This window comes from Phialemonium atrogriseum (assembly GCF_030411735.1).
Source record: "Phialemonium atrogriseum strain 8032-3 unplaced genomic scaffold QBC33scaffold_16, whole genome shotgun sequence".
In the NCBI taxonomy this organism is placed as follows: domain Eukaryota; kingdom Fungi; phylum Ascomycota; class Sordariomycetes; order Cephalothecales; family Cephalothecaceae; genus Phialemonium; species Phialemonium atrogriseum.
This window is the reverse complement of record NW_026848153.1, coordinates 83,995-111,531: the sequence shown is the minus strand read 5'-3', so window position 1 is coordinate 111,531 and position 27,537 is coordinate 83,995. Positions and strand designations below refer to the sequence as shown.

The following is a 27,537-nucleotide window of genomic DNA, read 5'->3' as shown; positions in this document are numbered from 1 at the left end:
TCGCGTCTTTGCGGCAAGCGCAGAACCTGACCTAGCAACGAGCAACTACCGGAGCTCTCGATTTCGTAAATGCATTCCGCATACGAATAAAATAGTTGCACTTGTAATCCTGAGCAAAAGCAGCCCTTCTGTTCGCCAACAGTCCCATCGTCTCGACACTGCTATTGACCTACTGACATCATCCCATTCGGTCTTGCCCAATTGAGCTCCAAGCTCATTGACTAATTGGTGATAAACGAACCGGGACAATGCGATGAGATAGTTTGGCTCCCATGGCTACTAGTACTCAACCTAACATGGAGAAGTTCCTCCGGGACTGGCGCCAGGATGCCCTGAACAAGGCGCAATACGAGTCGGCTATCTTCATCGGGGACAAGTTATTAGCCCTGACAGGTGATCCATACCTCTGGTTTTCCTGGTCCCTATTTTGCTAATCGATCGTTCTCCAGGCGACGACAACGACGCTTTTTGGCTAGCTCAGGTCCATTTCGCTCACGGAAACTACACTAGAGCCCAGGTTCTGCTCTCCAAGCAGGATCTTATCACGCGCAATCCATCATGTCAATATCTTGCAGCCCACTGCTTGATAAAACAGTCCCGGTTCGAGGAGGCACTCGGTATCCTAGGCGAGCGCACCCCTCCCCATCTCATCTCCAGTGGCTCGAAGCGAAAGACACATACGAGACCCAACAACCGGCTTGCGGCAGGCAAGACCGCATCCAAAGAACGAACACGGGAGGACTCGGCCGCTGATGAAGAAACGGCCAACAGGCGCTATGAGGCCTCCATGTGCTACCTGCGAGGCATCTGTTATGCAAAACAGAATGCCTTTGATCGTGCCAAGGAATGTTACAAAGATGCTGTCCGTGTTGATGTTCAATGTTTCGAGGCGTTCAATCAGCTTATGAAGAACTCTCTGATGTCGCCGGACGAGGAGGATGAATTCCTCGAGTCCTTGAACTTCGAATCGATCAAGGCACCCGGCGACGACCCGGAAATGGCCGAAGAAGAACCTGCCGAGTATGTTCATATGCTCTACCAGACACGACTGTCCAAATACCGGAATCCCAGGGCTTTCAACACGGCCATGGAATCCCTTTCGTCTCATTACGGTCTGGCGGACAATCCAGACCTGCTCCTTGCACGTGCAGATCTTCTCTATACCCAGTGCCGATTCAAGGATGCTCTCTCCATCACCTCATCCATCCTTGACAACGACAAATACAACTTTAGTATCTACCCCCTACATCTTGCTTGCCTCCACGAGCTCAAGATGACGAATAGTCTATTCCTCGTTGCCCATGATCTCGCCGACAACCACCCCGAAGAGCCGTGTACATGGCTTGCTGTGGGCATCTACTACTTCGCCACAGGCAAAATTGCGGAGGCCCGGAGGTACTTCAGCAAGGCGAGCATGATGGATGCACATTTTGGGCCGGCTTGGATCGGGTTTGCACACACCTTTGCCGCCGAGGGAGAGCACGATCAAGCCGTGTCAGCATACTCGACGGCGGCGCGGCTCTTCATGGGCACACACTTGCCGCAGGTATTCCTCGGGATGCAGAGCCATGCAATGAACAACATGACGGCTGCGGAGGAATTTCTTAAAACAGCATACGGTCTGTGCAAGACTGATCCGCTCCTGCTCAATGAGATGGGTGTTGTGATGTATCATCAGAACAGGCTGAAGGAGGCAGCCTCTGTGTTTACGGAGGCACTCAAGATCGCAGACGAGATCGATAGCGACCCTCAGGCGTGGCTTGGTGCCAGGACTAATCTCGCTCATACGTTCCGGAGACTGAGGCTGTTCAAGCAAGCCCTGGAAGAGTTCGACAGGGTCCTACGCGATGGGGGCAAGGATGCGGCCATCTTCACCGCCAAGGGTCTGATCTATCTTGACCTGGGCAAACCCGAAGAGGCGGTCCGACTGCTCCATGAGGCGCTCGCCATACACCCCCAGGATCCCATTGCAACGGAACTGCTTAACAAGGCGCTGGAGGAGACGGCTGGTCGTGATACCTCGCCGCCCGAGTATGACGAAGGCATGGCCACCTTCGAAAGGGAATTGGCCCAGCGGAAGATCCAGGCCAGATCGAAGTTTGCGAGCAATACTCGGAGGTGTGCTGGTAAAGGCAAGGGCATCAGCAGGCGAGTCCCGGGCGGACATGGCTATGGCCTCGACGAAAAGGGTGAAGGTCGTATGGAGATTACCGATGAGTGATGACGGGACCAGTCTGGGTTATGGTCCGGCTTTGTATACAAGTTTATTGGCGCTGCGTCAGTCACGCTAGGGACACTTTAGTAACATGGGAGCATCACAATGGCGTCCTGAGGATCGGGGGGGGTTCGTAAACATCTGGGTTTGGCAACGGATTCGGCATGATACCTCGGTTAGTTGTTTTGCTGTATGAAGTTTTCAACTGCCTCCTATTCGGGCCCTGCTCGCTCAGTGTTTAGTTGTCCGCCCAACTCTCAAATGGGAATCACGGTAGTTGAGAGCGACAAAGTTGGCTGTTCCATGCTGTCCATAACATGATGCGTTGTGAATACAGGTCTGCCTTCTGTTTGCGGATTGCCATGGCCATGAGGCGAGGTTCGATAGACCTTCCCGGTTTCTGAGTATTGGGGTGGGCAGGTGCAAAGGAGAGTTATTCCCCCTCTACTGATGAATATTTTCAAGGGCAGCGATAGGCAACCCTCGGTTTGGAGCTTGCTACATAATATTCCATAGTGCCTGCCTGGTGAGGTTCTGAGTGATATCAGAGTGATATTCAATTCAGTTTTTCGTGACCCCTGAGCCATCCCTCCCCTAGCCATGACAACAGATAACTCCAAAATTATCCCAGAAACCTGGACTGAAATCCAGAATATCACAGGTGCCAGACAACCTAAGGTACTCGTTTTGAAAATAGGTACCTATTGAAAATCCTCCCTGACTTAGGTGTTTCCATTTGTTTACCCCAGTTCTCGTGGCCTCGCAGCAGAACATCAGCACAAGCATTAGAACGTCTCCTGCTCCCTAGCCCTCGATCGTATTCACCCTTCTACCACTCCCAATACTAGATCAAGTACGTCTCTCAACTAGTCCTTCGAATTTTTCAGGCACCTCCCTCAAACTGCCCTCCAACCTTCCCCAACTTATCTCAAACTGACGAGGACTTTCTACCTCTCGCCAGATATATCGATTTACGAAGACAGCCAAAGTATCGTACATTCTCCCGTATACATTACTTCAACTAGAACCCGTCATTATCTGGTAGTTTTTATGAGCGTCGCGCAAAGCTGACGGACTTGGAAATACCAAGCCGACTGACGGCACAGAAGTCACCGCAAGGCAAGATCCGAGCAATAACAACAAGGGCCCTGAATTAAGAGACACCAACCGGATGCCGGCCCAGCACCACGATGACAAGCTCGAAGATCCCTCGACCCAGGCGGGACAAGAGACTGACCAGATCTCGGATGCTGGTGAGTGCCCTGTGAGGGAGAAGGAGAGAACACCCCCACCAACTGATGAACCCTAGGCGACTGGCAAAGGGAAGCCGGCCCACGATGGGGCTGGAAATGAACGAATGTCCAGCAGCGACGAGAAGAAGAAGAACGAGCGAGCGAGCGATCGAGATACCCGCGCGGGTCCAGCAACTGAGGAGGTGAGCAACCACCTCTAGAATCCCAAACCCCCGTATGAAGCCTCTAACCCAGCACAAAAAGGCCCAAGACCAAATATCCATTGCACCGGCGTCCTCGCCGGCAACGGTCACGTCATCCACAGGATCCACGCCCCCCGGACCAAGACGCAGCCCCCGGAACCGAACCAGCGCCGCCACAAAAAGCCCCAGCTCCAGCTCCAGCCCCAGCTCTAGCTCCAGCTCCGACCCCAGTCCGAGACGCAGCCCTCCGAGCCGCAGTCCCACGAGCCCCAACTCCGACCACTCCGATCTCGAGGACAACGACGCCCAACCCGACGACGACATGGATCCTGACCCAGACCTCGACCCCGACGAATTCGGCTTCGACTCTGACGATGAGATGGACTTGGACTCAGACGACGACGACTCAGACGACGACGATAACGACGACGACGATAACGACGACGACGATAACGACGACGACCCAGCTCGCCCCCGCCCCCGCCGCCGGCCCAACCCGCTCGCCGACCTCCCGCCGACGATCCCCCGCGGCGTCTTCGAGCGCTCGGGCGCGTACGTCGACACGTGGGGCGAGTCGTCCATGGCGCGCTCGGGCGCCGTCGACCCGGCGATCCTGCTCGACCCCTCGTTCGGCTCCTTCACGGCCCCCTGGCGCGCGCTGAGCGCCGCCGAGTACGCCGCCGCGGCGGAGACGCGCCGGCGGTGGGCGGCCGAGGCGGACACGCGCGTGTGCGACTTGGACACGGGGCTCATGTTTGAGAGCGAGGAGGCTATGAGGGCCTGGAAGGAGGCGAGGAAGGGTTGAAGGGGAGGTGGGGTTTGGCTTGGGTGGTAGGCCTTGGCGGCGAGGACGGCTTGACGGGTCGGAAGAAGGTTGGGGGGTTGAGGTAGTTGATTGCGAGTGTTGGCACTGCATGTCAACCACTCTATAGAATACCCCGGTTAAACGTTAAACGTCGTCTTCTCCAATTTCTTTCCTTATGCTTGTGACGTATGTGATAACATGTGTGATTCGCAGTAGTTCTCTGACAAGACTGGGCATGTTGACCAGAGCACTGCCCGGAGGAATCCAGCCTCACGATCAAAGAACAAATTGGCCGCTCAGCCTACCAGTTCCCCTTCTACCCCATTGTTTAGGGGGTTAACTTGGTGGTAACGCCCCTTTCCTCGTTCGTCTATTGACATTGTCTCCAGGCTTCCGCGGTTGTCTGGAGCCCATCCCTGATAAGGGTGGGTTTGTTATATCGAAGCGTGCCTGGGCGTCCAGGCGCACTATCCCTGACCACGAAGAGCCTGAGGATATAAAGACGGACGGAGAAAACCAGCCACTGCAGGTTACATACCCACTCACTCGGAGAATCTCGTTGGCGTCGTAATGGGCTCCAGCCCGTACTATGGCGTCCGCGGTGATCTTCTGAATACGCGCGCCACAGGATTGAGGCTGTCGGGGGTGATACGCTTCAAGCCAGGGTCAAGGTTCCAGTCATGGTTCATGTCGGCCTACCGAGGAGAGATATCCCCGTACGGCAGCCCAACGATCACATTGGCAGAGATGGGGCCTCCCTACACTGTGCCTCCCTTTTCAGCAAGCTTACGGCGTCATATAAGTCGAGGGACTTATACGTGACTAAGCAATGAATGCCCGAGGGAGATTGAGACTATCATTATCTCGTCATGCCAACGGCGGGGACTGACAGAACGATTCTGATGTCAACATTAAGTCTGTCTGCTAAACTTATTTCTCGTGGCGAATGGGAAGCCGGTCGCAGCCTCACCACCTACGCCTGGCTTCAACAAGCTCAAATGAGTGATTGAAGGATGCAAGCACCCATCTCGCCTCCCTGTGGATGTACTATTGGTAAACGACACTGGATGCAATTTTGAAGCCAGATTCCAGTGCTGTGCCGACATAATAAAGACGGGACATTCATGGTGGGGCCGAGACATTTGGATGACTCGAGGTTGGAATGGCCCGTGCGCTCTGCTTACGGCATCAAAGGTGGGCGGCTACCGTGGAGATGCCTCTTCCCTTGAATGTTTGTTTTCTTCCAGCGACGGGTCCAGGATACCAACCACCCAACAACGACGACAGCAACCGGCTCCCACCCCTTGCGCATCCGCTGCACAACTTACCGGCGCATCTTTTGTATCTCATACTCGTTTATCAGTCTCTATCCTGCTCCTTGCCCTGATTTCGCAGCGTTGCGCCCGACGTTGCCAATCGGTAGCTCCGCTTTGTTGATGCCAATTTTCAACGCCGAAAAACATTGACCCTATTGTTTGTTTCTCCGCCCCAATTCATGGACTCGACAGGTCAGTGCAAACCATGGTGTCGCGCCCCAACTCGGGCTTCCCTGGGCCCCTTTAGCATGCATTCGAAAGGGCTTGATGCTCTCTGTTTTCAGAAGCCTTTTTTTTCAAGTAGCTAATCATTCCGCAGATCCGCAGGTCATGGCCAAGTCCAGAAAACGGCCAAGGTCCAGGGGCTCGACAGCATCGATACACAGCGCCACAACGCAGCAGAATGTTGACCAGACATTCCCCGACACTTCGGATGTCTATTCGGCACAATGGCTCCCTAACGAACAGGATCAGCCACGAGAAATCGCCCCGGCTACCCATCAGATGTCAGCCGAAGCTCTCATCCTACACGCCGCATCGCATTTGCATGGTAGTCGCGAGTATTCCATGGAAGCGCCAGTGAATGCCTCTCTCCAAAGCGCTCCGTTTCACCAGAATCCAAACCTAAGTCGACAGTCGGTGTCTGCCGAGTCCTTTGGTGGCAATGGTAGCTTTGTCGAGGATAGCCAGATGTTGGACCGAGAGGGGAATGACGAGGGCGATTCGTTCGCATCGATGCCCGGAGCGTCAAAACCTGGGTCGAGATCAAGTGCGAATAATGAACTCGAAATGCGACAGCTCTTCGTCTCGAATGAGCACCGCAACCTTCAGGAGGTCGCCGAGGAACTGCATGGAAATGAACGAGGACCCAACTCTGAAAGGACTCGCCAAGTCTTTGCCATGCTTTGGTATGCTCACCCCGTTGGTCCCTCCACCTACCACCCTTTTAATCTAACACCGTCAACTGCAGGATCAACCAAGTTTGCTCCAGGGGCAAAGGATCAGTTCCGCGAGGGAGAGTCTATGCCAATTACGCATCTCGCTGCGCAACTGAGCGGATAACTGTCCTGAATCCGGCGAGCTTCGGAAAATTAGTTCGCGTTCTCTTTCCTGGGCTGAAGACGCGTCGCCTCGGGGTTAGAGGTGAATCCAAGTACCACTACGTCAATTTCACATTGAAGGAGGACCAACCAGACGTCCGCGAATCATCCACCCACCCTCAGATGCCTCTTACGGAGAATACGAATTTCTCCCAAAACACCCAGTATGTATCACAACCTGCTCATCATTGCCCCCTGCAGCCCAACTCAAAGCTCACTACGAATAGAAACATGCCTTACCAAAACACGTCTATGCGGGCCGATCGAGCTGTCTTTCCGACCCCAGATATCGTGCAGCAAACTGAGCAACCCGCAGGCCGATCTCACGAGTTCAGTCACAGTTTCTACAACCAACCCCTGGTATCCAGCTTTGAGCAGCTCCAGTCCACGATGGCCAAGACCGCCCAGCCGTGGAGCCTCGCCCCGGAGAGTGCCGAGAACTTCAAGCAATCAGACACCTTGGTTCTTCCACGGATCGAACCTTTCCTGCCCGACGGAACGGACCCAGACGCAGCCAAGTCTCTGGCGGCTCTCTACCGGTCGCACTGCACGTCTGTCGTAGAATGCATTCGCTACTGCAAGGAGAAGACATTCTTCCACTTGTTCACCTCATTCCAAGGCACCCTTACCATGCCGGTCCAGAAGCTATTCGCGAACGCTGCCATTGCGCCTTGGATTGAAGAGTGTGACTTCGTACTCTATCAGCGAATGATGCGCATTGTCTCCAGCCTAGCACTGCAGGTCGTGCCAAAGCCAGTCCTGGACACACTTCGCAATATCTCTGAGCGGTTGGTTCCACACCTGCAAGAGTCGTTTCAAGGACAACCCGCACACGTTATCCGAGCCAAGGAGGCTCCCGCGACCATCTTCGCGGGCTTGCTTGATCGGGTCCTGCGTGTCAACCTGACAGCCCATGCTGCCGCGAACATGCTCTCGAACCCTGGGAACAGAGACCTCATGTACATGGAGTGGATCACCATGGTCTACGTCCGCAAGGTCGCCGAGTCTGTCCCGTCTAGGGGCATGGACGACGTGGTCAGCCTGCTCCTCACCGAGATACGGGATCTACTAGATCCAGTGGACATTCCATGGGAGATTGAGTGCTCAACTCTGAATGGAGACGTGGCGCTCAAAATGGGTCGCCGGCCACAACGACGAGGCGGCTCGGGAGAGACGAGCGCGTCCAACGTTCTCGATCGCTGGGTCAGTTTCTTGCGGTCTCTTCCAGGCCGGTTTCCCTACGCTTCGCACACGGATATCGTCTGGTGTGTACAGCGGGTAGGCACAGCCGTCATGAGAGACCTCACCATCTCCCAGGGCAAGAGTTTCGGCTCGTGGTGGGTGACCAAGTGCTGGATCGATGAGATGATACAATTTCTGGCGGAGCAGGGCGGGTTCATGAACCGGAAGACCACCCAAACTTCCATCGCGGTGCCAAAGCGGCAGACGATGAGCGAAGATGCCAGCCGCCAAGGGTCGAGGTATAGCAGCGGGAGCGACGACCTCAACATGCCGCACAGGCCGCAATCCCAGCCGCACCCGCAGCCGCAGTCGGAGAGACCGGATTTCCAACCGGCGCCCACGACGAACAATCACGATGCTCTAGGAGCCGGCCAGCAGTCAAGCCATGACGACAGCGGAATCGGCATACGCACTCCAGACGAAGACGTTCCAATGAAGAAGTTCCCCCTCGTCCCGAATGCCGGCCTAGATCTCTTTGCTGGAACGGAGCTGCAGCGCCATGTAGCAAACATTTAAGAGGGCCTTTGATTGGCAGTTTAATTCCTTCCTTCTGATCGCTGTTTTACTAGGTCTGGAGTTCGGGCGGTGTTATACCAGGAAGGAAAGACCCTCTGGGTCGCTCTTATCACGAAGGTGACGACGGGATGACGATATGAACGAAGGTGGTTCTGCCATTAGAGCAGGATAGGGTCATATATGACTGGGCTACGGGGGCGGTTTTGTGTAATCGGGTGGGCATGGATAGCTTCGAATGGGGGGACGAGCTTGCGAGTTGCGTTCTCATCTGGGTTGAGGATCGTCGGTTCGGTGTTATCGTGGCCTGCCCGCTCGGTAAATGACTGGGGTGCAACGGAATTCAGAGGGAGGGCACACCAAACCTGCAAAACATGAGTCAACTTGGGTGTGGGGTTTGCGAGGGTCTTGCCTGACTCGTTTTGGTCTTTTTTCTAGCTCGGGGATGGTTGTGTTGCAAGACGTAAATATTGACATTTCGTACATTTCGTACATACCTACCAACTATGCTATTCGACCAGAGTGCATCACGTTCCGTGGTAATAGCTCCAAAAAGTGCATAGATCGTTCCTTTATACGCAATGCCACTGCTCTGACGGTGTCGTTGTGACTGTCATTGACTCTTCTTTTTCTTGACTCCCTCCCTGGCCTGATCTCTCCTTGGTCTGGTCCCTTCTCAGAAGCCCAGTCACGGCCCTGTCACTTCGGTCGCCAGCAATTGATCCATCTGTAATCGATGACACGCGTTGCTATCGTGTGATTGCTCGCAGTTGGCTATCTTCTTCATCCTCCCCCGTTGCAAGTGTCGGTCTCTCTCTCTACAGAAACCTCAAAGTTGAGTTGGATTGCGCGGATTGATTGCCGAGACTCGATCAAAAGGTTGAGTTGACGGAGTGACTACCTTGTCCGGGTCGAAGTCAAAAGCATCCTCGCGACCATAGCCCCTCTGATTCGCGACAACCCGCTTTCCGGTGACGGCGTCCACGAAATCGCAGTTGTAATGAGTATGGCCAAACGCCCAGAGCCTGACGGATGGACTAGTCCAGCATACCTCTCTCGCCAGGTCGGTGACGAATGCGCTCTGGACTCCGCCCGAATCCTCGAGATGTTCTGGGTCGTTCGCCTCAGAGGCACTGGTCGGGCTGTAGTGCGTCAGGATGACGATGCTGCGATGTGGCTCATCCCGCGTGATGGTCGTCACCTGGGCGTTCAGCCACTCCAAGTCTACCTTGTGTGCTGCATTGTGCGAGTCCACCGTCCAGCCCAAGATGTTAGAGAAGTCAGAAACAAACAGCGACACAGTACTCCTCTGAGACTCCGTGACGTTGGAGAAGAGCGTGCAGCCGAGGATGGTAATGGTGTCAGAAATGTCGAACCGGTTCCTGTTCAGGAATACAAACTGCCCGATGGAGGGGGTGCCAACTTCTCTAATCTCAACCTTGCGCCGCTGAGCAATGGCCTCTTCGAAGTCTTCCATCTTCGCCACTGTATCCTGGTGTGTGTAGCTCTGCGAATCCACGGAATCCTGATCCTGATACGGCTCGTGATTTCCAATAATGTAGAAGACCACTCTGAACTGTTGCAGCTGCTTCTCCAGAAACCCGAAGAGCCGAGCGTCATGGGCGTTGCCAATATCACCGAGAAGGGCAAGATAGGCGCAGCCAGGTTTGAGGTGGAAGTCGGAATACATTGGGAAAAAGCGCGGTGTCTCTAGATGAAGATCAGACATGATTTGCAGAGAAATCACCACAGATTGTTGCTCTTGTTGTGTGCCGTTGCTGGCCCCGGGGCCGGGTTGATCTGTCATTGTGGTAGTCGAGTTGGCAACACTGAGTGTGAAATGAAGCTGACTCCAAATACCAACAGGAAAAAAAAGAGAGAAAAGGAGAACAGAAGATAAAGTACGACTGAGCTTGTGCGGTTATTCCGAGGAATCAGGTGGAAGAATTGTCAGATTGATGGCAGTTTGCAGGCGTCAGGCATAGGCTGCCCCTCGGCTTACCACTATATCACGGGGGTTATGGAGAGGGTGTGGGTTAGGGTAGTGTGAGCCAAGCAACTCGAAGCCGAGCTAGGCCCGGCCCCCCTGCGCCGGGATGTAACCTTTTCCGGTGCGGGGTGCACGGTCGCTGCAGAGGTAATAGTTTAAAGCTTACTTGCAGCCTAGCTCCCTTTCCTCCGTCTCCCACTCCTTCCTCTAGAGAGCTGTCCAAATCTGCCCCTATCAGCCAGCGCTTAACCCACCAACACCAACGAATCCCCCTAACACCCCACGGGTGAAGGGGAAGCCATATCGGCAACCAAGCCATGCCCAGCCATCCCCTGTACACCGTTGGAAAGCAGCTGTGCAGATAACCACTATGCCAAACAGGAGGTAGATCAGTTAAGACTGACAAACCCACTCAATCACCATCTCTAGCCACCCTACCTTCCGTTCCTGGATAGAAGTCGTCAGCTCCAGACCACTCACTGTTAACCACGTACCCTGTCAACCTTCCCTACAAAGGCAACATCCCGAAACTGCCGTTGGATCTACTACAATCACAACGCCGTATATCCGACATTCCTTGATTGCAGGATTAGTATTGAAGTTTGTCGCAATCATTAGCTCCATTTCTTACTCTATAGCTGGCTTCCTTTTCTTAAAAGCTTCAGCATAACGGCAAACGGGCTGAGTGTCTCTGATTCACCTCCTATTTGGGTTAACTTCGTGTGTTCCATTTACTATACCGGTGGCTATTCTAAGTATTTCTATAGTCTAGGACTGATCAACTACCGTCATAGATTCAAACGCATTGCGGCGGTGTGTATGGGCTTAGTGTCGGTTGCCTATGCTCCACAGCAGTTGTGTTCATTACCGGCATTATCGTACGGGTAGCGTTCTGAGATATTTGTAGGGACCTTATAATAGATAAATGCTCATTAGGCCACTATAGCTTATCTACTCTTCCCAAGTTTAGCTTCTCTGTGGAATTCCTAAACGAGGCTCTTCATTGCTGTAGATTGTGTGAACTCCTTTCTACAGATCTGGCAAGGCACTTTAGGCACCACCCCAGACTTCTCGCGTTGGTATCGTTTAAGGTTGCTAGATGTCGAAAAGAACCGCGTGTTGTGGCGGCGTGGGCGCTGCCACATTCCATTTTCGGCTACATGGTGCGGAATAGCAATACAACACTTGTTTAGGTTTAAATGAGTGGATTGTGGCACATTGTCACTAAGTAACCACGAGTCTGAGATACATGTGTTGTAATTACCCACAATATAATTTTGGTAAAGAGAGAAAAAGAGAAAAGATAGAAGGCAATCTTGCAGAGCAAACCTTTTCTTGTTGATTACAAGCCAAATCATTTGTATCTCCCTGAAATCTGATGCGCGCAGCTCAGAGCAAGAATCCGCCATAATGCTCTAAGTAAGTAGGTACTTAGCAACAGTAGCCATACGTGCCCAGATTGCCTTGGCCGTGGTTGATCATCAACCACATGGTAGCATGCCACGAACCCTTATTATTCATTGGGCGGCAGGCAAACCGCTCGGTCTCGGCGCTCTTGTGGATGTGGTATTCGAGCACCGACCCGATGCAGTTTCCACTGGCAATAGTGGTCACAGTGCTCCGTCTCACGACAGACATGTTGATCGTGTAATCCGTGGTGGGTTCGGCCCGACCCAGGAGGCGCCCCTTAGGGGATTGTGCAACGAGCCCGCCCGACGAGGAGGACTTGTTCCTTTGTAATCTGTGATGCCAGAGGACACTAGAGTTAGAAACAATCAAATGCGCCGATGATTAACTAATTAGCTAGCATGAGAACGAGGCTCACAGAAAGTTTCATCACGGCCGCTGTAGACGTAATCGTGCAACGTAGTGATATTGACGGACAGCCCGTCCTCCTCGAAGGACCTTTTCGAAAGCACAGAGGGGTCGGGTTCCCCCTTGGCTGTAAGGATATGCGGCAGGGTGAAATGATAGTCAATGGCATCTTCTCGCTTGGCTGTCTCTTGAACGAGCCCCTGTTGAGTGCCAACGGTGCCATCTCTCCAGATGTTCCGGAGATCCTTACCGGCCTTGATCGCGGCGCCAGCGTCCTGCAGGTTTTATAGGTTGTCAGCAGCTTCTCGCAAAGTCAGGTGTAATTACCTACTTGAGGTAAGTGAGGGAAGCAAGCTATGTTCAGCACTGACATTAACAAAGTTTGCGAGAAGTCTGGGCGAGTAGTAGAAGGCCAAGACTCCGCCCGCACCCCAGAACCAATGCCAGCTAGGCATGTTCTCGCAGAGCATCCTCTCACAACTAGTCATGTCGGTGCACTCATTTGCCTGAATCGAAAAGTTGCCGCCCGGCGCACTGGTGTCGGAAGTATCCCTCTTGGGGCTTCTGGGGAAGGCGTCCGAGTCGAACGGCTCATACACGGTTACATCTTCATACTCGAAGCTGGGATCCAGGTCTCGACGTAGGATTCCGTGGAATTCGTGGAGACCGCTGAGCTCGCCTAGCTCAACGTTGTTGCCAACTTATAAGGATCTGGCGGAGTGGAAGCCGGCAGCAGCGGTGTTGATGCTCGCGTAGAGACCGAGGAGTGTAAGGAGCAGCTTCATGATATGATGGGATGACAGGAGGCCTGCGGTTTCCAACGATGATGGGCTTGGTAATAGGGGAATAGGACGGTGCCCTGACTCTTCTCTACTAGCCTGATGGTCTCCTATTTGTAGCCAACATGAAGGCGAACTCCTCCGAGTGATTGCCCCTCACGGCCACAACCACACGAGTCCATCCTCAACAACCCCTGAATCAATCTAATGTGCGGTTCCAATAGTTGTCTCCTTGGCAGTCGTTGGGTCCGGGTAGTATTCAACTCTGAGGCTGGATGATGCCAGCTTGAGGCTAATTGCAGGCATGCAAGCCAACACCGCCCACACTCCTTGGTGAAAGTTATCTAATCGCCTCATGGTTTGTTTGTAGACGGGAGTTGGCTGTGACATCTTAATTTCGTCCGGCATACGCGTACGCCGTGACTGTTAGTGTTGAGGAAGGATCCAACTAGTAATATCAAAACCAGCCAAACACAACACAAAGCAACAGGTTAAAATGTGCCAGCAACTACCTAGGTAGTTGCAAACCTCTCCAGGATTGCCATTGGCCAAGTTACGGCATTCCTTCAGCAGGTCCATGAGGCGTATCGGGTTGATATTAGCATGGGCAGGTGCCAAGTCTATGATCCAGGGCGGATTGGCCTGGTAACAAGGCCATTCATTCAAGGACTAGCTTGGCCAAGCTTCCAACAACCATATGCATATGCAGCTTCGGTTGCTTACCTACCTTAGGTACCTATAGCTGTATAGCTGGCGATGCCTACCCCGCAGGCACCATTTTTTACTTATTTTATCCCACACCCTTGCCGCAGACGCGTTGAGCCGGAATATCTCAAACTCAAAGATCAAAAGCCGGCAGAGGTAAAGACACAGACTTACAGACTCCTCACCAGCTCCGCACCAAAACAACGCCGTATTTCCCTCTGCCTTGCCCTTAAATTTCTCGACTCCCATCGCTCTTTTTTCGCTGCAATGAAGAAGGATTCCTCGCCACAATCCGCCTCGGGAGCTGGGAAGCCTCAGACCAGGTCACTCGGTACAAATACATCACCTTGTCAGCCAAGGCCTCGGCCAGCAGGGAGGTACACATCTGGTACAACTTTGTCCCCTTTGCCTCGCTCTCATTACATGGAAATTGGGATTAAAACCTCTCCAGCTATTGTCACGGCCTCCAACATCATCATCGTCCTACTTGTTCTCTCTACGTTACTCCCTCATACCTCCTTAGACCGACTATGTGCGTCTCCCAGCCCCTTCTTTTCCCCTAAACCGCCAAAGTGCTGATACGCAGGTAATCACGGACAGATATCCTATCAGCTGCAGCTATTTTTGCGTCTAGCGTCCATAGTTGGCAGGTTTTCTATGATCCGTCTGCAGAGTTATATTCCCTTATCTTGCTCTTTTTCAGTGGGCCGCTATCTGTATTACTTCCTTTCACAATATGGGCCGAATGGGAGCGTTTAGCGAAGTGACAGGGGATGGCCTTGGCAGCATAGGCTGCAGCTACCTTACATTGTATCTCAGGCGCTCAGATTTCGCCGTCAGCTGCAGTGTCTCGTGTCCTGCAAGCTGAATATATTCATAGCTCTTAGGTTCCTTGCAACCGTGTTTCCCCAGGAACGCCATCTATCTCTGCCGCTTGCTACAGCATCTCGCTTACAAGACATCTCTGCAAAGGATTGACGAAACTCTTCCCTAACAATCATCGACTGAGGAGCCTGGGAAGATGAGAGCCCGCTCAACCTCATCTACCTCTGGAAAGGCCACTGCTGGGCAGCCGACCGCTACCAGGACAACACCCCCGACCAGCATTGCATCTGCATCGGAAAGAGGTCGCAGCCCCGGCCCCGCCAAGGTTGATGCCAAAAATTCGGCTGGTCCTGATTCATCATCGTCGTTTGCAACTTCGTCTCCATCTCCGTCGCGCTCTGGTAAAAAATACCGCAAGCTCCTCAAAATGAATCCCTACGACGGGATCCCTAACACCAGGCCGTCGGCCGCCGACTCAGCCGAGAAACTTTATAGCTCCATCAGCAAGGCATTTCCTGGCGTCGTAACCGATTTCGAGGCCAAATGGAAGGCTTGGCAGACCACATGGTTCCCCACCAACAGCCCTTCATTCAGGTATGTTCCCTTCACCTGAAGTCAAGGGACAAGAAATTAAATCTGACAAGGACGTATTTCGGTAATTAGCGCCTCGGACTGTTGCCAGGTGCCTGAGTTTGATAATCTTGTGGCGCTTGGGCCAAAGATCGTCCCACTCGTCGTATACAAGCTGGCGAGCACTTCCGAGAACTTTATAGCTGTCAATCTATGTATGAGCATGCCAGCTCGAGCTGTCAAAACAAAACTAACTTTGACGAATTATAGATAACGAACTCGAGAAGGATAAGGACTACCTAGTAGACCCCAACGACGTCCTCAACTATAACGTCCTACAGCGCCAGGCTAATCTGATCGTCGATATAAACTACGAGCGTAATAAGCTCGTCCAGGCCCGCATTGAGGCCTGGGAGGCACACTGCACGCAGAGCCACGTCCATAGCAACTCGGGTATGTATACCGAATGCGACGACTATGCCAGACTGCTCGAGCTCGGCGGCAGCATCATCGCCCACCTCATGCTCGCGTACGCCAAGGACCCCTCGGGCTTCTGGTTCGAGCTCCTGCACGAGACGGTGCACGGCCTTGGAAAGAAGACGGGCCTGCGGACCATCGATTTCAAGGAGCAGTATGCCGCGTGGAATGAGTGGTTCCAGAAAGGGGAACACGACGAGGCACCCTGGTGGAGCAACGGTATTCGGGCCGTCGCTGAGTAGCCAAGCGGCGGTCGCTAGCCGATGATAGATTTGTCGGTAGTAAGGAATTGTTTGTTACTTTTTTGCTTTTTCGCTGTATCGGATCTATAGGTTTAGGGATTCGTTCGGTATGTTGCTTTTGCTTTTGCGGCATGGGAGAGCAGTTTCATGAGGGATTCGGTCATTACCACTCTGCTTTCGCTAGCTGGGGCTGGTCAATCGCGGGATTTGTGATTTGTTGGATGTTTTCCTTTGAACCGAAGTAAAGAGAGAAAGAGGAAAAAACGAAAGAAATATCAAGGGCGAGGGTATTGAGTATATATCAAGAATAGTGGACGTCGAGGGTCAATGTGTAGCACACAAGGGCTGCCTAGCGAGGAACCACTGCCCTCTAGGAACAGGGAACCTGATTGGAGGGGCTTGGTTGGGTCGAGGAATGGCATGTGAATGCGGCGCAGCGCCACTGGTCTGGGACTCAATCGGGAGCCCCAAGCTGAGACGGCAAAATCATTAGTCTAATTACGCTGTAATGCGGCAGTCCCAGGGACTCATACTGAAGCTTATGCCTTATAATTTGGTTTTGCCTATATTATTCTAATGAAACCCAAACTGGTGTAATGGTAACACATTTGGGAGTCACCAGGGAAGCTCACAGAGCAGAACTGGCCCGAAAGGGGCGGAAGATCCAGGTTCAAGTCCTGGGTTTGGGATTTTCTTTTTGCTTTTTCTCTTTCCCCTCTTTTCTCAAATCCCAGGTGCAGTATAATACTTTCCTATTTCCTCCCCCGCCTTTTTTTTCTTTACTTTTTTTCTCTTTTTGATACTGTGCATCAGTGGGAAGCCCGAAAAGTGAAAGGAATCTTAGAATGAAGCTATTCCAGGTGGAGCAATAGCGCCAAGTACAGGCGCTAAGCCCTGTCAGGTCCACAATCTCTCCTTCGGCTCCTTCCCGGTGGCGGTGGGGGTGGGGCAATGATGACTTTGAAGCTGGGGTTGCCCAGACCCCAACGCCTGTCAACCATGCCAAGATGCAAGGAACCGATCGGCTAGCCACACTCTAGCGCGGGGGTCAAACGGCCAACGTACAAGAGAAAGCGCGACGGCAGCGAGTAGGCGGGCGGCCCCTTCATTGTCGACGAGGAAGAGAGTGTCATGGTCGTGGACGAGGGCAACTCAACCCGCAAGGCCACGCCCGACAAGCTGGAGGGGCGCGGTCCCAGAAAGTTTATTCGTTTCCCTTCTTATTCTTATCACATTCGTGTGGTTTTTCATGTTACACCAACATGCACAGAACAGGAAAGGGAAAGGGACGACATCAGATTGTCCATCTTAATTAGGTAGTGTACGATTTTCACTGCGCAAGTTACACCTGCTTCATATGACTTCCCCCAATTCAACTCAGTCTCAGCGGCAAGCTGCAAAGTTACGTGTTCCTCCAACCACTCGGCCGATGTCTGTAGCGAGCTATAACACCGCAGGTACACGGTCTCTCCATCACAAGTCAGCCCCAGGTCCCTTTATTTCATCATACATTGGTTCCAACACCTCCTGCCAGTACCGCTCGCGCTTCTGCACCAACTCGTCCCGGCGGAAGTTGGTCTGCTCACGGGCATTCACGTCCCAGCCGCACTCTAGATACAACTCCTTCATCTTTTGTACTGCCTTCAAGATCTTGTAGCGTTGGCGCTCGTTGTCTCTGTCGCGGTCGGTGTAGTGCGGTTCCTGCTTGAGCACGCCCCCAGACCTGTCCAGTTCCTCGTCGTAGTAGTCGATGCCGAGCGGTCCCAATATGTAGTTGAGGCTGCGGTATTTCTCGATTAAGGGGTCGAGAAACCCGCGTGGCTGCACCCCAGGCACGTGGAAATAGGCATGGGCGTCGTCTGGATTCTCAATTGGCTCCCATGGGATGAGTAGTTCTGGTTCAGAACCAGGTCAACATCGTTGTGAGGGTGTGACCCTACATTAACTGCACACCGCAGCAGCAGACCAGCTTACTCACTTGACTCTACGTCATAAATCAACTCGTATCCGTAGATATTATTTATCGTCAATCGCACTGCTGTAGGCGGCATGAGCTCGTAACCATCCGACACCATTTCGCGCTTGTCCTCGAAGAACCGGACATCTTCGTTCTCGCCATAGTAGCTCTCGAATTGTGTGCTGGGCATCAGGTCCAGATCATTTCTGCCAAGGTACGGCAATCCTGCAATCACCTCCACGGCTTCCTCGGAATAGCCTGCAGCAAGCGCAGCATCTGTGCTGATGGCGCCAGGCGGGTGCGGCGGGAGGTAAATATGGACGTCTTCTGGAAGGACCGCGGCGGTCCTGAGAAGTATGTAGAATTCGGTCATTGCCGAGATGAGCTCAGCATGCGCGGCGACTGCCATCTTCGCTGATGTAGCTTGCTTCGTGAGGACGGACTGTTTACTTCGATGGTGTGATGAACGGGAACAGGTGAGTATTAGCGGCGAGAGAGTATGTCTGGATGGAAGCGAGGGCTGAATAAGAATTGCTTGCCGGAAATGGACGTGACCACTCAGGATAATCCAATGCAGTGATATGATTCTCCAACCTTTTATCACGGTCGAATCGTCAGCTTACCTGCAACGCGCCTGTCACGAATCAAGATCAGGGAATCGCTTGAGAACAGCAACACGTCTTAAACGCCATAAAACCACCGAATCAATTAAGCCAAGAGATGCAACACGCTCTACTCTGTATACGTGCAATCGTGAGCCTTCACTTCACCCTCAGCGGGGGCCTGGGATAGCCAGATGGTTGGTATATGCACTAGTAACAGGTGCGACTATTGTAAGAAGCGCAAGATCAAGGTTCCCGCCCCTTTCCGTCACAAACACACTTCCCCCTTTTAAGAATGAACATGAACTTAGCATTGAGAGCAGTGCGACGAGAACTGGCTAGTATGCGGGGCGTGTGAACGCACAAACAGGCCATATCTAGGGCCACCAGCTGCCTTTTACAGAGTTATCAGCAATGGAAACAACACCTGCCCGTAGTCTGGGGTGACAAACTCCTCGCCGGATATCCCACTGGGTTATGAGCATGCCGAGCCGAATCCCCCAGCTATCCATCATCTGCCTCGCTCGTTCTCCTCCGGAAGCGCCCCGCCCCAGGGGCAGGGGTAAATATATGGTCTTGAAAGCGACCGCCCTGCCAGCTTCTCCCGCTCAGACACAGGAATACTCCTTGCCGCCCGTCCTGCACATGACATCGATCCCCAAGCTCAGCCAACAACCTCCACCAACGGATGCCCTGGCTACACGTCACGGTCCCCCGGCTCTCCCCCTCTCCCGTCCTCCGCGACGCAACAGCCCTCCTCCTAAGCTGCTGGACCGCCACCAACCTCGCCAGCCCAGCGCACCCGAGCTAGGCCGGCCTCCTATATCCGAGCTCTACACACCCCGAACAAGACCCTCAGCGACCCACTAGCTCATACACCCTCTCCACCCTAGCAACAACGACTATCCTCCACCGGATCGAGTTCGACTACGACATCATCACCCGCAACGCAAATGAGAACCACCACGCAGCAGGTCTATCTGTCCCTACTGATGTCCCGCCACGGGCCTCCCCGGCCAATAGACGAGCTGGGCCTCCTCCTAACCTTCGAGAACCAAGATGCTCTGCTCGCACACCTGCCTCTCAACAGCAAAAAGAATTTCTTCTCCCACCCGGAGTGGGCGACAGGCCATGTAGCACTACCTCTTATCAGGCGCTGTCCGGGAGGGGAGGGGGGGTTGCGGGGGACGATACGGGTTATCTCTCCAGATGGACGGCGTGGCCGGATCTCGTGGCCGGGTTGCGCCATGCCAGGGACTAGGTGGAAACGGTGGATCCAGTTACTAGGGTTTGTGAGGTGTCAGGCAGACGTTGGAAGAGTTGGATCGCGAGAATGTGGTGCCTGCATTGGAAGAGGAGGAGATACGGGTTGCATCTGATCAAGCTTTTCTCCCCGCGTAAAAGCTTGCTAGCTGGGATGCCTGCTATGCTTTCTACCAGCATGCCATAATCAGTATCGCTGTCAACAGAATCCTGCAGCGAGCGTCCGAGATGAACGGCAGACCGGAATCAGGGGTTGAGGTGAGGCCTCAGGGGTGGAGTGAGCGCATATGGAGGGCGTTGCCGTACGTCGAGAGGATGTCGAAGGGGGCACGGGGGGCGCGGGTCAGTTTTTTGGCCCCGTTGGTTTTGTCGATTGAGGAGGGTGCGGATCCCGAGATGAGGTGCTATCTCGGGCAAAAAGGAGTGGAGATCGGGCCCACGTGCTCGCTTCCTGGTCCTTTCGGTTTGTAAGATGTTGACCAGCCAGTCCGATCCTTCTGAGAGGGCTTTCTCGACGAGAGTCTGTTTTACCTTGTTTGTCGAGGTCTATTGTCTACAAGGTGGGCATTAGAAGAGAACTTGGTCGTCTTCGGAAACGACAGAGTTTACTCAAACTCCTGCAGGTCCCAAAGAGATTTGAATATCCCTCCCCTCTGGAGAAGTGTTCTTGGGCTGTCCAATTCCGAAATCACACCGTCCTCCAGAATAGCAACCCTGTCAAAGTCCACAATCGTGCGGAGACGGTGTGTCACCACGACCGTCGTCCACCCCCTGAACTCGGTCTTGACCAGCTTCACCGTTTCTTCGGAGGCTTGTTCCAGGCTGCCGTAACAAACATGACTCGTTAGTTCCTCTTTTACCTTCATGGAGAAATACCAAACGTTCTAAGTATGGAAGGAAAGAAAGGGGCAGATGAAAGCCTAGGAAGTAGAGGACTCACCTACTCGTTGCTACGTCCAAAAGCAGCACACGACCCTTCCTCGACAACGCACGCGCCGTGCAAAACAACTGCTTCTGACCGGCGTTTAGCCAGTCAACAACCAAGTCCGCATCCAACCCCCAAGTCGTCACATAATATACAGCATCCTTATAAGCCGCTGGGGTATCTATTCGTGACACGAGCTTTTCACCTCAGTAAGCTCAAGCCTTCGGGTAACCCTGCAGCCACAGGAATGTCTAGCCAGTAAAAGTCTCTGGCTCATAGATATTCCGATCCCAATCGTTCCCAACACCATTAGCTCTCCGAAGCTTTCTGCATGCCCTCCAAGGTTAAGGCCGCCCCGAGTCATCTGGAACACGCGCACATCGCGCACACTATTATCTGAATGCTTTAGGCACTAGCGTTTCGCACCGAACGATCAAAACGCTTTCTAACCTGTCTAATCGCCTCGACGCCGCGGCAATTGTTAGAGAAAGTCTGCAGGTTGCCCTCATGCAACAGTAAGTAATTATTCCGAATCCACGTTTGTTCGCGAATGTGAGCGGTCCTTTCAGTTTCGATCATTAATCCTTATGAAGCCTGGGCCTTTGAATCTGATTCATATTCCACCCTGCCACACACCGCCCAAGGAATGGCAACCATGGACGATGAGCGAGAGCCCAACCACCCGAGATACGAACTCGAATCATATGTCACCAGCACCCATGATGACAACACAAGGTTCACAATTCGCAGAAACGGCAAGGTCTTTCACATTCGCGTGTCGCCGTCGCAGTTCGTCAACTCGCCCGCCACGACGGAGAAGTACCTATCGTACCTAGAGGTGCTTCGGTCGGGCGAGGAGGTAATCGGTGACATCTTTGACACCGACGTCTTCGAGTGGGTCACTCGGCCGTTTGAACCGCTGTTCGCCGAACTCGCGCCGAGTCCCGCGCTGCCAGGTCACCATGCGGACATCAAAGTCACTCTGCAAAACTACCTCTTCCCGAAGTTTTTCATCTTCGCACTAGACGTTGTGGAAGAGAAGTTGCAACCGCGTCGGATCGAAATAGAGAGGTCGCCCTACGTTCCGCCAAGCGTCTGGCTCGACGATGAGTTCCTTGACGATCTGGAGAAGTGGACGGCCCTTTACGATCCGGCTAGGATCGTGTTAAGCTTTGAGAACCCTGAAGACGCGCTCTTCAAGCATCCCGGAAAGGTGCTTATCGATGACGGGCAAACGGCATGTTTCTTCAAGCCGTGCTACTCCACCGTTCAGACCACAAACGAGCTCCAGGCGTATAAAAGATTGTCGCAGCCAATATAGACCCTCAGTTATACATTTGCCGCCTCTATGGTGTCGTGATGGACGATGCCGGTTTTGTCGTGGGCCTGCTGCTGACTTATATCGACCAGGGCAGCCGCACTCTGTCTACAACTGTCGACCCCGATCATCCCCCGGCTTCTACGAGAAAACGATGGATAAGCCAGCTCGACGCCGCCCTCATAGAGCTACACAAGGCCGGCGTCGCCTGGGGGGATGTCAAGGCAGAGAACGTGCTGGTCGACCAAGAGGACAACGTGTGGATACCGATTTCGGAGGCAGCTACACCCGGGGTTGGGTCGAGAGCCAGGTGGCGGGGACTGTGGAGGGGGATCTGGCAGGCATGGCCAAGCTTAGAGAGTTTATCTCTTTAGGGATGGCGGGATCTTAAACGGGTCGTGTGGGTAAGTGACCGTGCCACTTATCAGGCTAAGGTAACCCAACTCAAACAGGCCCTTAAAGGTGTCCAAGACACACTCGCCAAGGTCAAGCAGGAATACACAATGGCGGTTACTCTAGAACCCTAACCTGCATAGACGGCAAGTAGAGAGAGGGACGCAATGCTGGTGGTTGCGTTAGAACTGTAAGCTCTCCGTCACCGTCCTCTTGGTCGCTCTCACGTGACTGCTTTATTTACTTCTACCCCTGATTACATAATTCACCGTAGAAAGGCACACGGAGAAGGACTGGCTACCATCTCAACTCAAGGTGGGAGTTAGGATCGTAATACGGTGGGCTTGTCCTGCGTCCTGAAACCCATTCTCCTCGTTAAAGTCTCGCCTCTTCCCACCTGACCCTCCAATCATCGTCGACCTCCCTACCTTGCAGTTGCTAGGCTCCCCGCAAGTGCCACGGAGAAGTCTTTGCTGGTCCCCACCAACCATTCTCACCCTAATCAATCGCCTGCCGTCTGTGGCGGCTCCTTGCGTCGAATACTTGGTTCTTTATTCCATGTGGCTGGCGCCTCCTGTCAGCAACATGCAGTTGAGCTTACCATCTACAGATTTTGGGGTGCCTTACCATGGGTCTCACGCCCCGAATTGGACAGCAGTGTCACGACGGAAGGCTGCACAAGGTATTTAGGTGTCGCCAACCCAACCGTCGCTACTCTCAATCTGGAAGAGTGATTAGCCTCGACTGCATTTAGAGCAATTAAGGTAGCAATACAAGCTTCTAACACATCAGCATATATTATCACTCATCATGCTACTGCACCTCGTTGCACTCCTCTCTCTCTCTCGCGGCGTTCGCGGCAGCCGAGTCCACCGCGCAGTGGAACGAATTCGCCGACAATTTTGCGACTGACCTTTCTCCGATCGTCGCTCTCTTCGGCGAACAGGTCACAAAGCAGTTCCTAAGCGAGTCCACGGGCTTTCTAGACAATATCATATTCGGAGTCGCCCCGCTCGGCATCCTTACCGCCGTGGTTTCGGCGATCCGAGTGTATGGAAATGCCTCGCTGAAGTCGTTCATTGGACGAGCGCAAGAGGCTCACGGCGTTGCGGAAGCTGAGCTATGTTCCTCTACAAGCCAAGATGTTTGCGAATTATGGTCGAACGGAGGCATCTGTCGTGTCTTTGGCCCTTTGGCCTGGGCACAGTTTGTTCGCTCGGGGTATAGCTTGGGGATAGCAGCCTTGCAAGCAAACGTAGTCGGATGGGGTTGCGACTGCCATGGCTGCAAGCAGTATGTCCAACTCGGCAGCAAGCTTTTCTCGTAGCTCGGTTGGGGTGTAGCTGATTGGCTCTACTGCAGTCACTTAGATCTGGTGGCTGGAGATGCTTGCGAAGGGGGATGTCGCTTTACCTCCCCAAGATTTCCCCGGTCCTAATGCTGACGCATTATGTGTCAGAACTGGCATGCAGCAATTTCATCATTGACTGGAATACGATGGAGCTAAACTCGAGGGAAATGAAAGGAAGGCGAAGAAGACAATCGAAGGCAGTGGTGTATTTATGAAGAACAGTTGCATCGTTGAGTGAGCAGTAGGTAGGTACATACGTTGATTCTCAGGCCAAGGAACAATTTCGGCCCCAGTACCAGGGTTCTGATTGGGCAAGGCGGGGCGGCTTCACAGGCCTTATCAACCACTCAGAAAACAGCAGCCCCAACTGCGAACACTACAGGAATGGCATGTGATGCGGCGCAGTGCCACTGGACTGGCTATAAAGCTCAAGTCAGATAAGCTGAGCTTCAACTTGACCTGTCAGAAACATTCCCTGTCCGATTAATTAGTGCTCCGTGCTGGTAATCTTTGGTATTTTCGAGGCAAGCTGGACATCTAGGTTGTCAAGATGGTAACCGAGACCGAGGGGACATTCAAGATCGGGGATAAAAGCCTCTACACGAAAACATGGCTTGTGAGCATCCCGCCCAACTCTCGGCATCAGATCCGGTCACTGACCCCCACCCTCCACACAGCCCGATGGCAAGCCTAAGGCAAAGCTCATCTTCATCCATGGCTTCAGCGACCATGTGGGGCGGTACTACGGCTTCTTCCCCTTCCTGGCGGAGCGCGGCATCGCCGTCTACGGCTTCGACCAGCGGGGCTGGGGCCGCAGCGTGTCGGCGCCGTCAGAGAAGGGGCTGACGGGGCCGACGTCGCGGGTGGTTGCGGACATGGCGGCCTTCATCGAGCCGCATCTGCCGTCGTCGCCGACGGACCCGCCCCTCTTCGTCATGGGCCACTCGATGGGGGGCGGGCAGGTGCTGACGCTGGCATGCGACCCGATGTACGCGGACCGCATCACGTCGCGGGTCCGCGGCTGGCTGCTCGAGGCGCCGTTCATCGCGTTCGCGCCCGAGGAGGTCCCCTCGGCGCTCAAGGTGTTCGCCGGCCGGCTGGCAGGCCGGTTCCTGCCGCGCCGGCACCTCGTGCACGCCATCCCGCCCGAGAACCTCAGCCGCGACCCCGAAGTGGTCAGGTCGCTTGCCGAGGACGCCCTCGTGCACAACACGGGAACCCTCGAGGGCCTGGCCGGCATGCTCGACCGGACGGCGGCGCTGGGGGGTGGGAGCGTCAGGGCGAGGGGTGGGATGCGCGCGCTGTGGATCGGGCACGGGACGGCTGACAAGGGGACCAGCTATGAGGGGAGCAAGAAGTGGTTCGACGAGTGCACCGGCGCCGTTGCGGATAAGACGTTTAGGACTTATGAGGGGTGGTATCACCAGCTGCACGCCGATCCCGGCAAGGAGCTATTCTACGCTGATGTCGCGGGCTGGATTCTGGAGAGGGCTGGGACGGAGGCGCCAGAGGCAAAGCTCTAGGTTCTGGCTGGATCACGTAAGGTGTATTTATTTATTCTATTTGCCTGTAGCTACCTAGGTTGTTCCTTCGTAGTTAATAATACCCCGAGAACAGTTGTTGATTGCGTTTAACCTTGGCTCTTTAGCTATTCTTTGAGGTAGGTACATGACGAACCACCCCTATAACCCATGCAGACGTGCCTTGGCTGTGTTGTTTTGGGATACACATGCTAGGACGGGCTCTAATTTGACAAGGGTGGGGATACTGAGGCGGGCGGCTAGCACGGCCTGGCTAGGTACCTACTTGCCATGGTAGGTTCCAGTCTGAGCGTCTGCAGAGTGGAAATGCCTGCCTGGAACAACCAACCTACCCATCCATCTTCCTCTTGCCTTCATGATATCTTTCCTCCTTTTCTTCTCAGCGAGGCCCCTCATGGCTCACTTTTTCCAGAAGCTCGTTTTTCTTGCGGGCTTACAAGAGAACCCGGAGGCCGCCCAGCGCCCACTCTAACCAATGACATCGCCGCTGGCGGGCACGCAACAGCTCCCTTGGCAGGCTTGGAGAGTCCGCTTATCGGAGAGCATGTGAGTTTGGAAAAAGCTAAAGGGAAAATCACCACTACGTATTTAGGTCAAATCTTCCCAACTAAAGGGACCCATCCTCAACATCATCGATTCCCTATCAACTCGCGGCGCGAAACCCATCGCCCGGCATGGACCCCGATCTCTCAAACGCGATGTCTATGCATCCCAGTCCGTTTAGGCGGTCCACGAGTATCCCCCCGCGGCCATCCACCCGCACTACTGCCTTTGAACCCGTCAATCCAGATGATGCAGCGATATCAGAAACCACTGCCCGGCACATCTCGACCTTAGGGCCCGATGGTGAGGTGGAAAGCCAAATGACCGGCCGTTTGCCCCGAGGCAGTTCCGAGAGCGATCCCTATGGCTTGAGCACGGGGTACAAGACTGCCTCGGAGCTCGAGGCGATCAAGGCAAACTCTTCAAAGAAGCGGGATTCCAGGCCCTCAGGTGCCGGGGCCGGAGCGAGGGCTGACAAGGAGAGAAGCCAGGGCCTCGGCGGAGGACTGGTCGGCGGCAAGTTCGGGTCGCTTCTCCCTCGAACGGGCCAGACGGCTCTCCAGGCACGCCGCGTGACGAGTTTCTACGAGGCGCAAAACGAGACCATCGAGCGGCTACTCAGGTCGGTCGAGGAGCACCGGGCGGCTGCGCGGCAGGAGCAGGGAGACAACCAGATGAAATTCCGGATTGCCGTCTGGGGTTCCTTCGTCGCCAACGTGATCCTGGCCATCCTGCAGCTGTATGGCGCCATCTCGTCCGGCTCGCTGTCCCTCTTCACCACCATGGCGGACGCGATCTTCGACCCTCTGAGCAACGTCACCCTAATTATGTCAGCCCGAGCGGTGCGGCGCGTGGATCCCAGGCGGTTCCCCAGCGGCAAGGCCCGGCTCGAGACGGTCGGAAATATCGTTTTCTGCTTCTTGATGACGGCCGTGTCTTTCATACTCATTGCCTTCGCCATCCGCGAGCTCGCTGAGCACGCCGGCGACAACACCCTCAACAGGTTCCATCTGCCCTCTGTGATCGCTGTCGTCGTCGCATTCGCGACGAAGCTGGTGCTGTTCCTGTACACTTGGTCTATCAAGGACAAGTACAGTCAGGTCCGCATCCTCTGGCTGGACCACCGCAACGACCTGCTCATCAACGGCTTTGGTATCCTGACCAGCGTCGGCGGTAGCAAGCTGGTCTGGTGGCTCGACCCGGCAGGCGCCATCCTGTTGTCCATCATCGTCTCGGCCAACTGGCTGCGTACCGCCTTCACCGAGTTCCTGCTGCTGGTTGGCGTCGTCGCCAACGTCGAGATTCAGCAGCTCATCACTTACGTCTGCCTCACGCACTCGCCCGATATCCGCCAGATCGACACGGTCCGCGTCTACCACTCGGGCCCCAGGCTAATCGCCGAGGTCGACATCGTCATGGACCCTCAGTCCACCCTTCAGGACACCCACGACGTCGCCGAGGAGCTGCAGTTCAAGCTCGAGAGCCTGCCCGACGTTGAGCGCGCCTACGTCCACGTCGATTACGAGACGACCCACAAGCCGGAGCACGCGTATAAGAAGGACATATAAGAGGGACCTGTAAGGTTGTGCGATCAGCCGCGGAAGCCGACTAGGCG

The 27,537-nt window shown here is 54.1% G+C and overlaps 12 protein-coding genes and 1 non-coding gene across 13 annotated transcripts; 9 read left to right on the top strand and 4 right to left on the bottom strand.

Annotated features, from left to right (window-relative positions):
* The first annotated feature begins 103 nt into the window (after positions 1 to 103).
* On the top strand, positions 104 to 2,347 carry QBC33DRAFT_108152 (anaphase-promoting complex subunit Cut9). The gene is made up of 2 exons (XM_060421894.1): positions 104 to 393; positions 450 to 2,347. The coding sequence occupies exons 1-2, from the start codon at positions 273 to 275 to the stop codon at positions 2,219 to 2,221; spliced, it is 1,893 nt and encodes a 630-aa protein (XP_060282316.1). The 5' UTR covers positions 104 to 272; the 3' UTR covers positions 2,222 to 2,347.
* A 745-nt stretch (positions 2,348 to 3,092) lies between these two features.
* QBC33DRAFT_108165 (uncharacterized protein) lies at positions 3,093 to 4,516 on the bottom strand. The gene has a single exon (XM_060421895.1). The coding sequence runs from the start codon at positions 4,401 to 4,403 to the stop codon at positions 3,369 to 3,371; it is 1,035 nt and encodes a 344-aa protein (XP_060282315.1). The 5' UTR covers positions 4,404 to 4,516; the 3' UTR covers positions 3,093 to 3,368.
* Positions 4,517 to 5,774: 1,258 nt separating this feature from the next.
* On the top strand, positions 5,775 to 8,719 carry QBC33DRAFT_108235 (transcriptional regulator RFX1). Its single transcript, XM_060421896.1, has 4 exons — positions 5,775 to 5,963; positions 6,091 to 6,679; positions 6,742 to 7,035; positions 7,099 to 8,719. Exons 1-4 carry the CDS (start codon positions 5,951 to 5,953, stop codon positions 8,627 to 8,629), a joined length of 2,427 nt encoding a protein of 808 aa, XP_060282314.1. The 5' UTR covers positions 5,775 to 5,950; the 3' UTR covers positions 8,630 to 8,719.
* A 356-nt stretch (positions 8,720 to 9,075) lies between these two features.
* On the bottom strand, positions 9,076 to 10,641 carry QBC33DRAFT_541822 (Ser/Thr protein phosphatase). The gene has a single exon (XM_060428203.1). The coding sequence runs from the start codon at positions 10,431 to 10,433 to the stop codon at positions 9,456 to 9,458; it is 978 nt and encodes a 325-aa protein (XP_060282313.1). The 5' UTR covers positions 10,434 to 10,641; the 3' UTR covers positions 9,076 to 9,455.
* A 1,406-nt stretch (positions 10,642 to 12,047) lies between these two features.
* QBC33DRAFT_589020 (uncharacterized protein) lies at positions 12,048 to 13,216 on the bottom strand (the record flags this gene model as incomplete). The annotated part of the gene is made up of 5 exons (XM_060431569.1): positions 12,048 to 12,213; positions 12,246 to 12,357; positions 12,442 to 12,706; positions 12,803 to 13,110; positions 13,192 to 13,216. The coding sequence occupies 5 exons, from the start codon at positions 13,214 to 13,216 to the stop codon at positions 12,048 to 12,050; spliced, it is 876 nt and encodes a 291-aa protein (XP_060282312.1).
* Positions 13,217 to 14,113: 897 nt separating this feature from the next.
* Positions 14,114 to 14,796, top strand: QBC33DRAFT_541818 (uncharacterized protein). The gene is made up of 3 exons (XM_060428202.1): positions 14,114 to 14,303; positions 14,367 to 14,447; positions 14,516 to 14,796. The coding sequence occupies exons 1-3, from the start codon at positions 14,183 to 14,185 to the stop codon at positions 14,680 to 14,682; spliced, it is 369 nt and encodes a 122-aa protein (XP_060282311.1). The 5' UTR covers positions 14,114 to 14,182; the 3' UTR covers positions 14,683 to 14,796.
* A 371-nt stretch (positions 14,797 to 15,167) lies between these two features.
* Positions 15,168 to 16,029, top strand: QBC33DRAFT_516010 (uncharacterized protein; the record flags this gene model as incomplete). Its single annotated transcript, XM_060426120.1, has 3 exons — positions 15,168 to 15,334; positions 15,404 to 15,525; positions 15,581 to 16,029. The coding sequence occupies 3 exons, from the start codon at positions 15,168 to 15,170 to the stop codon at positions 16,027 to 16,029; spliced, it is 738 nt and encodes a 245-aa protein (XP_060282310.1).
* A 582-nt stretch (positions 16,030 to 16,611) lies between these two features.
* QBC33DRAFT_t49 lies at positions 16,612 to 16,718 on the top strand. The gene has a single exon. It is a non-coding gene; the product is annotated as a tRNA-OTHER (tRNA).
* Positions 16,719 to 17,502: 784 nt separating this feature from the next.
* Positions 17,503 to 18,395, bottom strand: QBC33DRAFT_516009 (uncharacterized protein; the record flags this gene model as incomplete). Its single annotated transcript, XM_060426119.1, has 2 exons — positions 17,503 to 17,924; positions 18,008 to 18,395. The coding sequence occupies 2 exons, from the start codon at positions 18,393 to 18,395 to the stop codon at positions 17,503 to 17,505; spliced, it is 810 nt and encodes a 269-aa protein (XP_060282309.1).
* Positions 18,396 to 21,191: 2,796 nt separating this feature from the next.
* QBC33DRAFT_108099 (uncharacterized protein) lies at positions 21,192 to 22,628 on the top strand. Its single transcript, XM_060421893.1, has 4 exons — positions 21,192 to 21,291; positions 21,370 to 22,013; positions 22,192 to 22,494; positions 22,557 to 22,628. Exons 2-3 carry the CDS (start codon positions 21,423 to 21,425, stop codon positions 22,483 to 22,485), a joined length of 885 nt encoding a protein of 294 aa, XP_060282308.1. The 5' UTR covers positions 21,192 to 21,291; positions 21,370 to 21,422; the 3' UTR covers positions 22,486 to 22,494; positions 22,557 to 22,628.
* A 31-nt stretch (positions 22,629 to 22,659) lies between these two features.
* QBC33DRAFT_541800 (uncharacterized protein) lies at positions 22,660 to 24,070 on the top strand. The gene is made up of 3 exons (XM_060428201.1): positions 22,660 to 23,051; positions 23,115 to 23,209; positions 23,273 to 24,070. The coding sequence occupies exons 2-3, from the start codon at positions 23,116 to 23,118 to the stop codon at positions 23,812 to 23,814; spliced, it is 636 nt and encodes a 211-aa protein (XP_060282307.1). The 5' UTR covers positions 22,660 to 23,051; position 23,115; the 3' UTR covers positions 23,815 to 24,070.
* Positions 24,071 to 24,095: 25 nt separating this feature from the next.
* QBC33DRAFT_107901 (Alpha/Beta hydrolase protein) lies at positions 24,096 to 25,486 on the top strand. Its single transcript, XM_060421892.1, has 2 exons — positions 24,096 to 24,454; positions 24,516 to 25,486. Exons 1-2 carry the CDS (start codon positions 24,389 to 24,391, stop codon positions 25,359 to 25,361), a joined length of 912 nt encoding a protein of 303 aa, XP_060282306.1. The 5' UTR covers positions 24,096 to 24,388; the 3' UTR covers positions 25,362 to 25,486.
* Positions 25,487 to 26,053: 567 nt separating this feature from the next.
* QBC33DRAFT_453486 (cation efflux family-domain-containing protein) lies at positions 26,054 to 27,490 on the top strand (the record flags this gene model as incomplete). Its single annotated transcript, XM_060424688.1, has 1 exon — positions 26,054 to 27,490. One exon carries the CDS (start codon positions 26,054 to 26,056, stop codon positions 27,488 to 27,490), a length of 1,437 nt encoding a protein of 478 aa, XP_060282305.1.
* Positions 27,491 to 27,537: the final 47 nt, after the last annotated feature.

Excerpts from the sequence above, each read along its gene's own strand:
- QBC33DRAFT_108165 (XM_060421895.1), bottom strand. The coding sequence starts at position 4,403 with ATGAGCCCCGTGTCCAAGTCGCACACGCGCGTGTCCGCCTCGGCCGCC.
- QBC33DRAFT_108235 (XM_060421896.1), top strand. Across the intron at positions 6,680-6,741 it reads CAAGTCTTTGCCATGCTTTG|GATCAACCAAGTTTGCTCCA; the intron begins GTATGCTCACCC and ends CGTCAACTGCAG. Across the intron at positions 7,036-7,098 it reads AATTTCTCCCAAAACACCCA|AAACATGCCTTACCAAAACA; the intron begins GTATGTATCACA and ends CACTACGAATAG.
- QBC33DRAFT_541822 (XM_060428203.1), bottom strand. The coding sequence starts at position 10,433 with ATGACAGATCAACCCGGCCCCGGGGCCAGCAACGGCACACAACAAGAG.
- QBC33DRAFT_107901 (XM_060421892.1), top strand. The coding sequence starts at position 24,389 with ATGGTAACCGAGACCGAGGGGACATTCAAGATCGGGGATAAAAGCCTC. Across the intron at positions 24,455-24,515 it reads TCTACACGAAAACATGGCTT|CCCGATGGCAAGCCTAAGGC; the intron begins GTGAGCATCCCG and ends CCCTCCACACAG.
- QBC33DRAFT_108152 (XM_060421894.1), top strand. The coding sequence starts at position 273 with ATGGCTACTAGTACTCAACCTAACATGGAGAAGTTCCTCCGGGACTGG. Across the intron at positions 394-449 it reads CAAGTTATTAGCCCTGACAG|GCGACGACAACGACGCTTTT; the intron begins GTGATCCATACC and ends ATCGTTCTCCAG.
- QBC33DRAFT_541800 (XM_060428201.1), top strand. The coding sequence starts at position 23,116 with ATGGGTCTCACGCCCCGAATTGGACAGCAGTGTCACGACGGAAGGCTG. Across the intron at positions 23,210-23,272 it reads CAACCGTCGCTACTCTCAAT|ACATCAGCATATATTATCAC; the intron begins CTGGAAGAGTGA and ends CAAGCTTCTAAC.
- QBC33DRAFT_541818 (XM_060428202.1), top strand. The coding sequence starts at position 14,183 with ATGAAGAAGGATTCCTCGCCACAATCCGCCTCGGGAGCTGGGAAGCCT. Across the intron at positions 14,304-14,366 it reads AGCAGGGAGGTACACATCTG|CTATTGTCACGGCCTCCAAC; the intron begins GTACAACTTTGT and ends AAACCTCTCCAG. Across the intron at positions 14,448-14,515 it reads TACCTCCTTAGACCGACTAT|ATATCCTATCAGCTGCAGCT; the intron begins GTGCGTCTCCCA and ends AATCACGGACAG.
- QBC33DRAFT_108099 (XM_060421893.1), top strand. The coding sequence starts at position 21,423 with ATGGCAACCATGGACGATGAGCGAGAGCCCAACCACCCGAGATACGAA. Across the intron at positions 22,014-22,191 it reads TTATCGATGACGGGCAAACG|CCGCACTCTGTCTACAACTG; the intron begins GCATGTTTCTTC and ends CGACCAGGGCAG.